Source organism: Stegostoma tigrinum, chromosome 2, assembly GCF_030684315.1.
Source record: "Stegostoma tigrinum isolate sSteTig4 chromosome 2, sSteTig4.hap1, whole genome shotgun sequence".
NCBI classification, from domain to species: Eukaryota; Metazoa; Chordata; class Chondrichthyes; order Orectolobiformes; family Stegostomatidae; genus Stegostoma; species Stegostoma tigrinum.
The window spans coordinates 137,312,055-137,328,100 of record NC_081355.1 but is presented as its reverse complement, the minus strand read 5'-3'; the positions used below and the strand labels follow the sequence as shown (position 1 = coordinate 137,328,100).

At 38.9% G+C, this 16,046-nt stretch overlaps 1 protein-coding gene across 5 annotated transcripts in view; it reads right to left on the bottom strand.

Moving 5' to 3' along the window:
• LOC125464130 (disco-interacting protein 2 homolog C) overlaps nt 1-16,046 on the bottom strand; it is a 580,161-nt gene that overhangs the window by 205,542 nt on the left and 358,573 nt on the right. For all 5 annotated transcript variants that reach the window (XM_048556252.2, XM_048556269.2, XM_059639541.1 and 2 more), the window contains 2 exons: nt 10,030-10,140; nt 7,619-7,744 (listed from right to left, as the gene is read on the bottom strand). In XM_048556252.2, coding sequence (XP_048412209.1) covers nt 7,619-7,744; nt 10,030-10,140 — 237 coding nt within the window. The remainder of the gene's footprint in view (nt 1-7,618; nt 7,745-10,029; nt 10,141-16,046) is intronic.

Genomic DNA, 16,046 nt, shown 5'->3' with positions numbered 1-16,046 from the left:
AAAACCTTGTGCAATTGCAGCAATAAGGACTAATACACCATTTGTCTTCTGTATTGCTTGCACCAACTGCACATTAACTTTTGCAATTCGTGCTCTCTGCCATGTGACGAGTTGATAAATTGTCCTTAGTTCATCTGAGAATAATGGTTAGGAGCCTTCTCGTGGCACAGTGGCAGTGTCCTCACCCCTGGATCGAGAGACCTGGGTTCAAGTCCCACCTGCTCCAGGGATATACAATAACAACAATATCTCTGATCAGGTTGATCAGAAAAATGGTTACTTTTTTTCAAGAATGAGAATAATTATGGGGTCCCTGTTGTGGTGCAGTGGCATGCCCCTACCCCTGACTGGGAGGCCTGGGTTCAAGTGTCACTTGCTCCAGAGATAGTAAGAGCTACAGATGCTAGAGTCAGAGATAGCACAGTGTGGAGCTGGAGGAACACAGCAGGCAAGGCAGCATCAGAAGAGCAGAAAAGTTGACATTTCAGAAGGGTTCTGACCCGAAACATCAACTTTCCTGCTCCTCTGATGGTGCCTGGCCTGCTGTGTTCCTCCAGCTCCACACTGGGTTATCATTTGCTCCAGTGATGTGTAATAACATTTCTGAATAGGTTGATTATAAAAAAAAGCAGAGAATAACTAGAAGGAGCAATAGCCTAAAAGCGAGCTGGAAACTGATAAAGCTACAGCACAGTATTATTAGCACGTGATGTAGGAGAAGCAGCACAGAGGCAGCTAAGCTATCCCATAGCCAACAGATCACATCTGAGCTCATCCAGTCATGAATGGTCATGGTCAATAAATAACGAACAGCAGTTAGAGGTTCCACAAATGTTTCCACCCTTAATGACAGGGGAGTACAAAACATCAGTGTAAAAGATAAGGTTTCACCCAGAAATGTTGATTGGACGGACCCATCTCTGACTCCTCCAGAGGTCCCCAGTATCAGTAATGTCAACCTTCAGCCAACTCAACTCACTTGACGTGATATCAGAAAACACAGGAGGGACTAGATACAGCCAAGGCGATTGGCTCTGACACATATACCAACAACAGAATCGAAGACTTCTGCTCCAGAATTAAGTGTTTCCCTTGCCAAACCATTCCATTACAGCTACAACATGAGCATCTAGTTGAAAGCTCAGAAAATTGCCCTGATATGTTCTCTGCACAAAAAAAAACAGGACCAATCCAATCTGGCCAATTACCATCCAATTGGTAAGTAGTTTAGTGATGAATCACCAAGGGATCATCAAGCAGTACTTGCTTTGCAATAACCTAGAAATGATGTACTGTTGGTGTTCTGCTAAATTCTCATGGCCACAGATCTCATTATTATGTTGGTCAAACATAGAAGAGCTAAACTCTCAAAATGAGATGTGAGTGAATGCTGTTTTGCAAATTTTGAAAATTGAGACAGCATTTTACTAAGTGTGGGATCAAGGAGCCATCGCAAAACCAGATTGAATGAAATCAACAGAAAAATCTCTGGTGGTTGGACTCATACTAAGCACAAAGGAAGATGGATGTGGTTAGTGGAGATCTATCATCATAGACCCAAGATGTCATTGCAGATGTTTCTCAGGGTTCTATCTCTCCATTTGCTTGGATGGGTACAGCTCAAAAGCCTTGAAAGGTCAACGCCATGAGAACAGAGCTGCCCATTTGCTTGTCACCCCAACCACTGCTTCCAATGTTCAGGCCCCCCACCACTGACAGACAGTGGGAGTAGTGCGCACCAACTGCAATATGCACTTCAGAAACTCATCAAGTCTCCTTCCACACCAAATCTGCAATCTCTATCACCTACAAGTTCAAGGGCAGCAGATACATGCAATCACCACCAACTACAAGATCCCTTCCATGCCACACACCATTCTATTCTTTCACTGTTGTTGGATCAAAACCTGGGAACTCTGTCATTAACTGCACTATGGACGTACCTGTTCACCAAGAACTATAGCAGTGCAAGATGTCAGCTCTATAGCACACTGCCAAGGGTAATTAGGCACAGATACTCAATGCTGACAAAGCCAGTGATGTCCACATCCTGTAAACACATTTACAAGAAGCTCAACATCATCCAGGATAAAGCAGTCTGCTTAATGGCACCCCATCAAGATCTTAAAAGTTGACTCTATCCACCAAAGGTGCACTATGGCAGCTATATATACCATCTACAAGATGCACTGCAGTAACTCAACATAGCACCTTTCAAATCGATAGCCTCTACTACCTAGACAAACAAGGTCAGCATGGAATCCACCACTTGTGAGCTCCCCTTCAAGCCACACACGATCCTGACTCAGAACTAGAACAGCATTCCTTCACAGTCATGGAGACAAAATCCCAGACCTCCCAAGATGATCCATAGGTGCTACACAATGGTTCAAGAAGGCAGTTTGCCTCCATCTTCTTAAAGGTAGCTGGGGATGGCAAATAACTGCTAGCCTAGCCAGTGATACCCACACCCCTTAGAGAACAAAAATAACAGGATAATCTGAGGTTGTAGATTTGCTCGCCAAGTTTTTGAGTGCAACCAAATACATCGGCTCGGCAACCAATCTACAACCTCATCCACAAACCACGCTACAAACCTTATCAAAAACTTTGAATAGGATCATCTGTTTCTCACAATTTTGGTTTTGGGATATCAATTGAAAATGACAAAAGGAAAAATCCTTGCTCTTCTTTGCATAGTACCATGAGGTTAATGTCATAAAGCAGCATGGTTTTTGTTGTAAACTAAATATCATTCGCCTACTATTGTTTCCATAGAACATGCAGCCTCTACGGAATCAAAATACTATGTTACAGTACAAAATAACAACATCACTGGAACCCTTAATACACATTTGCCTCAGAGGTTCAATTTTGAAAATGATACTATATAAGCTGCTTCTCTACTATGCCACACCATAGCTTTGTACTGGACATTGGCCACACTACTCCCATTTGTCACCGTCCTTTTTGTGGCATATTCCTGCATTCTTATTGTAATTCATGGTGTGAATTTGGCACTGACACATCTGAATGCACATCAGATAAAAGGAAAAGACACCACAGAGGATCACAGGGCTGGATTCTGCTTGGAGAGTTACATCCCAAGGGACACCATGCCTTGGCTGAGGGAGGCGAGATTGAGATGGCGACCTCAATCAGTACAGGAATTCAACCTGTGCTTTTGGCATCACTCTACATTGCAAATCAGCTGTCCATGAACTAACTGACTCTCTCATAAAATTATCATCAGCTGCAATAAATGTTGGGCCATTACCAGCATGTAAAAATTAATAAATCAAGGCAACCACATTACAGATCATAATTGGTGCCACTGACAGTAAGTTGGATATTATGTTTTATTTATGATTGAAAGGTATACAGGACAATGCTAAGATTGAGGTGTGTTTAAACAGGTGTCCGAGGCCACAAGTTCTAACTGATGTAACTTACCAGCTACAGGCTCATCTACAAACTTGAATTTCCAAAGCTAATGTGTAATTGGCCTCAGCACGAAATAATTGCCTTTGTCTTTTCCTTTATTAAACATTTCTGTAGTGCGCTGGATTCTCTTAGAACTTAAATTTAATTAATGAATCTTTCAGGACATTGCCTCATGGTTAGTCACAGAATATGCTATTTTATAACCAGAGGAATATTACAACATAAAGGATGCCATACTTTGGTGCTGTGTGTCATTGTTAAGTCCCTTTAGAAATCAAGGAGTTGCTGGATGATAAAAGACCACAGGTTCATCCAGTTTCTTCTACCATAAATCATAGCTGCATGATTCAGTGGTAATAAAGCTACTGACTAATCATAGCAATAAATCTCAATCAATTTAAAAGCAAAATCTCTTAATTAGTCTACTAGGGAAGCGTAAATGATGCAAAGAAAACACCAGCAAGAGGGAGCTTTAGAAACCCATGTATCCAAAGGTACCTGTTCCCCTCTAGCATGTTGCACTTACCATTTGTCATGTCTCGAATTACTCATATTATATGCCAATATATTACTTTCTGAAACAGAACTATGTAATTTGCAGTTGAATAAATCAAAACTAATTCCTTCCATCAAATTCCTAGGGAGTCTGTCTGATAGTGTGAGCATTTGTTCACTATTATTTTGGAAGATTAGTTTTGAATTTATTCTCCTTCAAACGCAGGCTGTTTCCCTTGGCTCTCTTGTTCTGGATGAGCTGAAATACCATGACATGGTTTTGTTTTGCTAGAATCCTAAAAGCAGCAATCTTGTTATCTCTTAACTTTTCCTTTTGATGGCAACATACTCACTGAATTTTACCTGCTACCTGTCTGTCCAAGCCACAAGTTTACTTAAACCTTCATGCCGTTTGGCTTGTTCAGCTGTCCAGCCTGCTATCTTCATTCGCTATCATCTGCAAGCTGCTTGTGAATGTTAGTTGCAGCTTATTGATAAAGATTTTAAACAATACAGATCACCCTGGGACTCCACAAGTAACAGTCTCCCAGGCTGTTAACAATCTCTACTTTCTGGGTTCTGGCAATCACCGATATGTTCAATGTAAAATACTTCCAATGATTTCCACTTGTTTATGTTCAGCACCTGCCTTACAAGAAGAGCTGTAACAAAACCCTTAGTGAAATTTAATTTCATTTACTGTCTTGTCTCTGAACAAATCATTTCCCATCTGTTTTGCCTGATGGCTTCATTATGAATGCCTGACTATGCTTCAAGTCCCACTAATCCTGCAGGAAATATACATGCAGCTGTGAAGGCGGCTGCTAGTTTTGTTTGACTGGCAGTTTTACCATCTGATGATAAGCTTCTCTTTCTATGAAGGTGCTTGTCAATGCTTATTGTTTGTTTGGATATGACAAGGAGATATAAAGTGCATTAAAGCCTGTCAAATCAGGTGGCTAAATGACTGTATTTTGTTAATAACCATACGAGCATACAGTGTAGAAATTTCCTCCAAGTGTATTTTGAATGTTCATGAATTTATTTAGATATTTTCAACAGCATTTCAAAAACTTAAAGGCTTCAATACATTACATGTTATTTCCGTAATTAATGGATGTTGAAAAAACAGGAATGAATCATGTATGATGGGAATGAAGAGATAAATTGATTGAGGGGCATGGAGGGAAAAGGGGTATGGAAGAGTTTTGAAGGTGAAGGCGTCATGGAGGAAATTATAGAGGCAGGGAAGAAGCATGACTGGCCTCTGTAATCATCTCTGGCCCGTTTTGGTACATGGTAGCCCTTGTCTCTTAAGGATGAAAATTCCATGAGAATGACTGAGCATACTGGTCAAACAGCGGCAACTATTTGGGGCAGATCAGGAAATAAGTAAGAGGTTGATCATTAACTTATCATGTGGCAAATCACTTGACAAAACATAGGTTTGAAGAAACCACGAGAACATGAGTAGATTTCTACTTTAGCTTAATAACATTGTTTTTGAAGCTTATTACTTTTGAAACGAAAAATGTGTGCAGGTATACATATACATATGTTTAAAAATGTAGCATTTCTATTGCACCTTTCAAATCTTGAAAAGTCTTTTGGTGTTGTTCCCCCTAAATTGCGTTAACAAAATAGAGATTTCATTCATCTTCCGCTGAGGTGAAATCAAGTCAGTTTGATGCAGGTGTAAATAAAACAAAATGATAACAACAGAGAAGGAAGTGATTAACTACATTAGAAGGTTTAGTGATACTCAGGAATGCAGCAAGAGATAATGCATGTATTTGCAGTTGTTACAAATTCCATTGTTAACTCAGGCTAATGCAGTCTTTAGAGATGAAACAAAATCCTCAAAGAGGAAGTCAAGAGAGTTGGTTGGAAAAGACATATGAGGATCTGAGAGAGGCAAGGAGAGGCAAGGAAAGGAAAGGAAGTAAAGGGCAGGATGTAGGAGAAGTGGTGATGGCAATCTTGATGGATTTAAGCAGCTCTCAGTAAAAAGGAATGCATTATAAATTTCAAGAAAAAATCAACTTAAGGAAAGAAGGTGCATGGTTGAGGGATTCAATCTTTAGGAGGAGAAGAGTTGATGCTCAGGATAATCCCCTCTCCCCACTCCAACAAACTATTATTGTGCCCACAATTGTACTTCTTAAAGAGTTCTGCCACTGTTGTACTGTAATATTATTTTATGTGATCAAATAAATACATGAATCACATGCGTGTGCACGTCATCTTACATTTTTGGAAGCAATATATTTAATCTTCAACAAAACAAATGGAAAGATTCATTTTGGTTGTGCTTATATATAGTGTTTTATTTTAATTGAATCCTTCAAAATTGCTTGACTTAAAAAAAAAGTGAAAATGTACAAAGAACTTACAATTCTTAAGCAAATTATTGAGCTGACCCTGAAACATTTTCACTAGCAAATCCCATAAACAGGGATTGGACAGAAAACGTGTGAAAACTACCTTTCAATTAAGAAATCAAGATTGCACGAAAAAAGTTGGCTCAGTAGATCTCAATGTTAATTCCCAATGTACATCAGTCCACATTAACACTATGTACCATGTGGCACTAAGGTGCCAGTCTTACACAAATACATATTAAATAACAGTGATAAGAGATCGGAACAGGTTAAACTGATAAAATAACAAGTGTTTTTTTTCTGATGAAGGGTCTAGGCCCGAAACGTCAGCTTTTGCGCTCCCAAGATGCTGCTTGGCCTGCTCTGTTCATTCAGCCCCACACTTTGTGATTTATAATAACAATGGTCGGCACAACATTGTGGGCTGAAGGGCCTGTTCTGTGCTGTACTGTTCTATGTTCTATGTTCTAAGTGTATTCTGTCATAAAATAACAGAATGCAAGATCACATTTGCCATCGCGCATACAATTAGTTTCTAAACCATGTCCAACATTGTCCCAGGCGTTAAAGACAGCACCAGTGATATGTCAAATGGGGACAATGAAAAACAATTTGCAGAGCAAATCAACTCAACTGTTCACAAAGGAATATTATCCAGGTCTCAAATCGGATAAGGGAGGATGATACAAATTTTAAACAAAAGAAAATAACCAATTATTAACTGCATAATGCATTACATTCAGCTTTTTTTTGTACATGGCGTGATGGGCAGGTTTGTGGAAAAAGATTTCAGAAACATCTGGAAGATTTCCAAAATAAATGACTTCAAATCATCGGCTTTTCTTTGTTAGTGTAGAACATGAAGATGCTGTCATTATTTCAGTATGAAGGAGATGAAAAAATCCATTTTCAGTTTTAATTTAAAATAATTTTCCAAGATGTACAAATGTAGTGATTTCCTGTAGAATCTTACGTAACTAATTGTGTACAGCTAACATGACAACATTGTGTAAGAAATTCTGCAATGTGCATTCTGGGTAATTCAATCTTTTCATGACTTGATTACTCTCATTTGAAAGACAGCAGTTTAAAGCAAGTGAAAACAGCAGGAACCAAAATAATACCGAAAAATTATGGCAATTATCAGAACTGCAGAATTATAAGCTTGCTTAGTGGTGTAATAATTTTGAAGCTCAACTTATTTTTTGTGAATTGCAGACAATGTGCTAAGTGACTGCATAGTATAGGCAATACAATGTGAGGTCATAACTCAGAGGAATGTAATTGTTTTAATTTACCTGGGGGTGTATAGGCATCCATTGAGGTTTGCACCACCAGAGACCGTCTTTTAGATGGCATAGGAACTGCCATCTTTCTCTCTTTATGTTTGGCAAGAGCAGCTTGAACTGCCTCTGTGTGTACATCTAAGAAAGGGGTGAATACAAGTTTTAAATATTATCACAGGTTTAAGCTCACAGAAATATCTTCTTTTGAAATTCATCACACAGAAATCCCATGAGAAATATACTTATTAAAGGCAAACCTCTTATTTATAAATTATTCATGACGATCAATACAGCAGATCCTTATTATTTACTCAAGAAGACCCTTCATAGAGGAAAAACGCTACTATACACACGGTGGTTCAACAGCAGCTGCATTACAACAAATAATTTAACATGCTACTTTTTCCAACAAGCTTCAGAGGTCCATCTACCATAACCAAAATGATGCAAAATAAGCACGACATTTCTTTCGTTAAGCTTAATGATTTATTCTCAATTTTTGAAAAACTGATCATTAAAAAACCCAGGACATAACAGGTTGTGAATGTAAAGCTATATTTAAACCATGTCTGAGTGGTCATTTAGTGATCAAGGTAAACCCCTTCCTCCAGCAAGATCTTCCAGTTATCTCCAAGGCCTCCAGAGGCAACATCAGCAACTGCCGCCCCTCCAGGCCGCCTCCCTCAGTCCCACATCTAGTTTCCTCCCCACTTCTTCCCAACCCCTTTTGCCGGAGGCATTTGGTGACAATCTCTGCACCCAAAGGCCCCTAATCATGGACCCATCAATATTTCCTCCCCCACTAAGGCTCCAAACCAACCAACACCCTCAACTCAGCCCTCCACGCAATGAGATCTCTGACCACTTCACTTGTCGCCAAAATCCTCGGTACTCACCTCACTTAAAATGAGGTTCCCAATTTTCCCTGCTCCCCATGTTCCTGTCGAGGACGCAGTGAGTATAATATGAATACATAACATAATTCATGTTTTAATAGGCATTTAAAAGGAAAACACATGAGCCTAAGTAACGTGGTCCGTTAACAGGGAAACTGGGGAATTAATAATTGACATTACAGAAATGGTAGATGAAGTGAAGCAACATTTTACCTGTCTTCACTGTAAAGGAAATGAAGAAACTTGCCAATAAAAGCCATAAAATCAGGGATAACAGGGAGACAAGAAGGGCAAAAGCCTGTATTCATGGAGGTAGCCCATGTGTTTTATGGCTTCATATCAGGTTCATTCATTGGCTGTTGGAACTTCCTTCTTGGAGCAGGCAGTTGGAGAGAGTAGGAAGTGAGCTGTTCACCCTCTCTCATAAATTTCTGCCCGAAGTCTCTGATTCTTCCTGTAGTCCCCAAGGTGTCTGACTGCCTTCCCACAGAGCCCTCTGACTCCCCTGCCCATTCTCCCAACTACCACTGGAGTTTGGTGCCATTGACATCTATGATGGAAATTCTATAAAAACTAATCATTAGAACATATTCCTTATTCAGGTGACTTACAAATGCAACATGTAATTTTGTTGACACTGAAACAATTTGTTTACAGTACCAAGAATTGCAAGTTTCAATCATCAAGTGATTTCTGGATCACAAAGGATATTAAAGTATAAGAGACATAAAATATCTTTAGCTTCACAAGTTTATATAAGGCCATCATTAATGATCAATGATATTTTCTAACAGTTAGGAATATTACTTGTGTTATTAAGTGAGCAGAAATTTAACATGGCAACATTTAATTACCTATCCTCTCCTTGAACATAAGAGAATCAGCTTGAGAAAAGAGCATCACAATCTGTTCATCCAACAACTCAAGAAAGAAAAGTACAAAGATTGCAGTCCTATGGGAAACCATATTTGCAGATACAGAGAGAAAAGGAAAGATAGTGAAAGGCAGTCGAGGTATTTAAGTTCTGGTGTGGAGTGGAGAGGGTGGGAGGCTATAACATAAGTGAGGAAGCATATTGTTAATTAATTAACAGATGGGTCAACAAGAAATTTACTAACATGTTACACTTGCAATTCAGCACACAGCCTTAATTCTTACTTGGAATATGAAGGCTGTCAGAATTTTCAGCAACTTGAACTGGACCTTTTGTTCTAACAAGTGAATCATTTTAGAAATACAAGAGAAATGTCACAGCTATAACAACACCCCGAGGCAGCACTTAGAAATACTTGTGGAGTTGTCATTACAACAGCACACTGCAGAAAATATGAATACCTTAAAGGGAGGACTTCTTGAGCAGGGTTGGGAGAGGTAAGGAGTGAAATAATTTCCACAAACATGATATTAACACAATAGTATGAAGCAGTTACAACAGATTTTGTGATTCTATAATTGTGAATAAAAAAGTTTTGATGTACAAACCTAGGCACTTGTGCAAAAATAATTAAAGTTGAGCTATAGTCATACCTGATCTGTAACGTTCATCTCGTGAGCCTGACGACCGGCGACGGTGGTATCTGGAGGAGGACGATGGTGTGACTGGTGTTCGACGCTCTTGTGGTAGTGGAGGCTCCACTCCTGTGTCAAAGGAGTAAAAACAATGCTCACTGTAACATATTTCAAATCAATAAACAGTAAGTGGATGACCATTCTGCTTCTCATGAACATCAGTGAGGGAGCACTATTTCTACATTTAAAAACATGTTAGTTGCACCTTAATTGTAATTTCTATAAAAAGAAATGAAACCGTCCTTCCTAGAGACCAGTTTGCCATAAGTTAAAACAAACCACTACCAAGATGATAAATCAGTACTTTAATGAGGAAAAAATATTCATGAGTATCAAAACTAGTTTAACTTTAAACATGTGCAGAAGTAGTAGAACATTATCAAGGGCTATGGAGAGAGTGCAGGGGAGTGGAGTTGAAATGCCCATTGGCCGTGATTTAAATGGCGGAGTGGACTCGATGGGCCGAATGGCCTTACTTCCACTCCTATGTCTTATGCTCTTATTATCATAAATACAAATAACATCCCCAGTCAACTAACATCTTAGCCTCAGGTTAGCTAGGTTGCATTATTTTTTTCACATAATTCTTCCAGAAGTCAACAAACCAATGCAAAAGCTTATAGAATTTCAAGTGTAAGTTATGCAGAGTCCAATTCAGGTTTACACAAAGTTGTTCTAGTTTTTTAAAAAGCTGTACGCTAAAAACCAGCCATGCCCCAGGTGAATTAACCACTTCGCTGAGCTTTCATTATTCTTGTTTATAGACCGCCTTTTAGTTGCAAGGTCCTTTATAAGCACATTTTAAAACTTTTTGCATATACAATTTTTTTTCCCATTTATTAAGAAATGATTCAGTGGTGATGATGCTACAGTGGTAATGTCACTGGACTAGCAATCTAGAACCTCTGGCTGATAATCTGAAGACACGTGTTCAAATCAGACCCTGCAAGAGAGCGAAATTTGAAATCAATAAAAATCTAGAATTGAAGGAATGACCTAATAGTGACTATGTAACAACTGTCAATTGTCAGAAAAAACGATCTAGATTCATTCATGTCCTGCTGAGGAAGAAATCTGTCAACTTTACTTTGCCTGGCCTAAATGTGACTTCAGATGCATAAAAGGTGTGGCTCCTCTGAAACCAAACAGACGCCCATAGCCCAGACGATAATAAAGAAAAGAAAACTGATTACAAGGCACCGCACAGTGAACAAATGGTTTGTTTAGTTTTTTTTCCAAAGTTACTCTTGGTATTTGAAATTCAGGTTACTCACAGGTAAACCGAGGTATTCTGATACAAAACATATATAAACCCTTTCTCTCTATTAATCAAACTGGATCATGTTACCCTTCTTTGACATAAGATGAATTTTTTTTATTAATCACTCATGGGATGTGGCTGTCACTGGACCATCATGTAACGCCCATCCCTAGTTCCCTTTGAGAAGGTATTGGTGAGCTGCCTTCTTGAACTGCTGGAGTGTATGTGCTGTAGATATCCCACAACACCTTTTAGGGAGGGAATTCCAGGATTTTGACCCAGCTAAGGTGAAGGAATGATGATATATTCCCAAGTCAGGATGGTGTGTGACTTGAAAGAGAACTTGCAGGTGGTGGTGTTCCCATGTCTCTTCAGCCTTGTTCTTCTTGATGGTCATGGGCTTGAAAGGGCTATCTAAGGAGCCTTGATGAGTTTCTGCACCTCGCCCCAATCTGCTCTTGCAGCCACTGTACTTATACGGCTGGTGCAGTTCAGTTACTGCGCATAGTAACCTCCAGGATACGTTTAGTGAGGAACAAAAACAAAGTTGCTGGAAAAGCTCAGCAGGTCTGGCAGCATCTGTGAAGGAAAAAACAGAGTTAACGTTTCGGGTCCCATGACCCTTTCTCAGAACAGTGTTTAGAACATAGAACAACATAGAATAATACAGCGCAGAACAGGCCCTTCGGCCCTCGATGTTGCACCAACCTGTGAACTAATCTAAGCCCCTCCCCCTACACCAGGATGCATTTAGTGAGGATTCAGTGAATGGTAACACCATTGACTGTCAAGGGGCAGTGATTAAATCATCTTTTATTGGTGATGGTCATTGCCTGGCATTTGCCTGAATGTCAATTGTCACTTATCAGCACAAGCCTGGATATTGTCCAGATCTTGCTGCATTTGAACTCTTTTCAGTATCTGAGTCGTCGTGAATGATGCGGAACAGTGTGAAATCATTAGAGGGCATTTACAGTTCTCACCTTATGGCGCAGGGTAAGTCATTGAGGAAGCAGGTGAAGGTGGTAGGGCCTAGGACACTACCATGAGGAACTCTTGCAGAGATGTCCTGGAGCCAAAATGACTGACGCCCAACAACCACAATCATCTTCCTATGTGCCAGGTATGGCTTCAATCGCATAGAGCTTACACCCTGATTTCCACTGATTCTAATTTTGTTATGGTTCCTTAATGCCATACTTTGTCAAATATGGTCTCAATGTCAAGGGCTGACATGCGCACCTTTATTCTAAAAACCGGAGTGTATTCTGATCATTTAAGGTGGATTTTATGTTCAGCAATATGCAAATGAGTTTCAGCATAAATTTAAAGAGATACTTGTCAGGACTAGAGCAATTTGCACCTAGATCACATTAAGAACATCTTCCCTTTGTTTGTACCACAATTATAAAATGATGTGTAAGAAATTGTTTTATAACATCTAACAACCCGATAATTTTACTTCCTGGGTTTATCGGTTACTGAATCAAACATCACCAGCTGGTTTATTATTCATTAAAAGCTTCACTGTATAATTTTATTGGAATGACCTCTCATTATTATTTTAGTAAAATGTACACTTATGTCCATTAGTCATCATGGAGCGATGAATATGCATGAAAGAGACCGTGATTCACAAGTCATAAAGTGTTTGTGAATCAGGTAAGTCATCAGATGAAACTGCAGTATCAGAGATGTAGAAGTAATAAATTCACAAAGTGAGAAATATAATGCAAAAAGTGAGAATTTCACCTTACAGTTTGGCAAACATAAAACGTACAAGACAATCACTGCAAATGTCGATCACATTTCAAACGAAGGACTAAAGTTTTGGCTATCCAATTAAATTCATAGAGATTTTATTGCCCCCCCCCCCCTCTGTATTTCTTCACAAGATGTGGTCATTTACTGCAATATCCTTCACTGTCCTAGGAATGGTGGTGATGAGTCACCAATACTGGCAATCACAGACTGTAACAGGAAGGCATAGGCAGTACAAATCTAACAGTCAATCAACAGATAAGGCTGGGGATTACAAAACTGATATAAAGGACAAAAGTAAAAGCTCTGTACCTAAATTCACATACCATTTGAAACAAAGTGACAGTGCAGATAAATGGCTGCAAGATGACACAAATTAGGACCTGACCAGCATTCTATCTAATTTTCTTAGCAGTTGTGTCAGCCTCTAAAGCCTCTGAGCAGCAGTGACTTTCACAGCTGGAAGTCACTGTCACTATTGGCTTGCCAACAGTGTGTATGGAATACTGGAGGGGCTGTGCATACCACAGAAGAGTGGGTCTAAGTTTGGTTTTTAAATTTAAATACGGACGATAATGTCACCATTAAGATGGAGTTCACTGAAGTGAACTGGCCAATTGGGTTAAGGATTAGTTCAAGAAGAGATGTAATAGCAGTCATTTAAGAGGATATTTTAGAATACACAAAATAGTTACATTCCAACAAAACAGAAAAGCTGCAAAGGAGTGGCCTGCCGTTTGTCGTTAAGTTAAAAAGCTAAAGCTAATATTAAATAGAATGGAAAAGCATGTACTAACACAAAAGATGGGTGGCAGGTCAGAAGACTGGACTAATATTTAAAAAGCAAAAAATGATTGAACAGGTTATTAAAGACAAAAAAAAACAAGAGAAAGCTGGCTTGAAATACAAAATCGGTTAATTGGAGATTACTTAAAAAAGAAAATGTATTTAGAAAATGATCCTTAGTCCTATATAAAGTGAATCTGGGGAATTATTAATGGCAAAAAAAAGGTGAGGGAGATGAGTTGATTGAACATATTGCATCTGACTCTACCACTGAGGAGAAAGGTAAGATGCCAGAAATTGTTGGATATCAGGAAATGGAAGAGAAGAAAGAACTCAAAATTAAAATCACTGGGGAAGTAGTAATTAAGCAAGTTATTGGACCTTCAGGCAAATAAGTCCTAAGTCCTGCTCGGCTTCATCCTAGGGTCTCACAAAAAGTGGCCAGTGAGATAATTGGTATTTTGGTATTGGTAGTGATATCAATATTAATTTTCCAAAATTCTCTAATTTGGTTGAAGGTTTTGTTCGACTAAAAAGCAGTGAATAGAATCAAAGAGTTTTACAGTACAGAAGGAGGTCATTCAACCCATCGTGTCGATACTAGCTCCCAAAATAAACTTAATTCTTATTCTAAAAGCAACCCAGCTGGTCCCACACTCCACCCCTACCTCCATTGCATTCTAAATTCATCACCTCCAAATATATATCCAGCTCTCCTTTTGAAAGGCCTATGGAATCCATTTCCACCACGGTCCCAGGCAGTGCATTCCAAATCCTAACAATTCCCAAGTGAAGAAGTTTCTCCTCAGCTCACTCCTAGCTCTCCTGCTGACAACAGTGAAATTGTGACACTTAATTATTGACACACCAACTAATGCAAACAGAATCTCCTCCTTTACCCTGTCAAAATTGTTCATAATTTTGAACACTTCAATAAGATCACTGCCTATTCTTCTCAGCTCCAAGGTGAATAAGCCCAATTTTTCTAATCTTTACTTATATCTAAAAATCCCTCATTTGAAACATCATTCTAGTAAATCTCTTTTCAAAGTCTGTCCAGGGCTTTAACATTCTTCCTTAAATGTAACTCACTTATTCATAAATGGTCAGTGACAGAAAGCAGGAAACTTCAAGCTAGTTAGTTTAACATCTATCATGAGGAAATGCAAAACACAGCAGAACACAGAAAAAAAAATACAAGGTAATTAAGCAGTGTCAACATGGTTTGTGAGTAGAAAATCATTTTTCATTATTGGAGTTCTTTGAGGAAAGTAACGTATGCTGTGGAGAAAAGGGAAGCAGTTGATATACTGCACCTTGACTTCCAGATAGCATTTGATAATCGACAAATGTTATTGCAGAATAAGAAAGCTCACAGTGTAGGAATAACATGCTGGCATAAATGAAGACTGGTTAGTGAACAAGAAAGATAGTAGATATAAATGATAGATAGTAGGCATGATTTTCTGTTTGGCAGGGTGTGTGGTGTGCCTCAGGGATCAATACTAGTGCCTCTAGTCTATATAATTGATCGAAATGACTCACACGAGGCTGACTAAATTTGCTGATAATACAAAGATAGCTAGGAATATAAGTTGTGAAGACAACACAAGGAAGTTACAATGCAATATATAAAAAGGTTTTAAGTAAGTAGGAAAATATCTGATAAGGGTGGTAAAATGTGAAATGGAGGTGCTAGAGTCAGATTGGAATGGACAAGGTCAGAAATCACAACACTAGGTTATAGTCCAACAGGTTTATTTGAAAACACAAGCTTTCAGAGTCTTACTCCTTCTCCAGATGTTAGCGAAAGGTTTATATCAGACATAGAATTTTTAAATAAAAGATCAAAGGGTCACATTGTCCAGAGATAATGGGAACTGCAGATGCTGGAGAATCTGAGATAACAGAGTGTGAAGCTGGATGAATACAGCAGGCCAAGCAGCATCTCAGGAGCACAAAAGCTGACTTTTCAGGCCTAGACCCTTTTGGCAGGAAGAATATAAAAATGCGTCATCCAAATTGTGACACATTGCACAGCTTCAAGATGCAGAGAGATTTGGGTATCCTAATGCATGAATCACAAATGTTAATATGCAGGTACAGGAACTGAATAGAAAAGTAATGGTCATGTTTTAGTTATACAGAGCATTTATTAACCATCTGG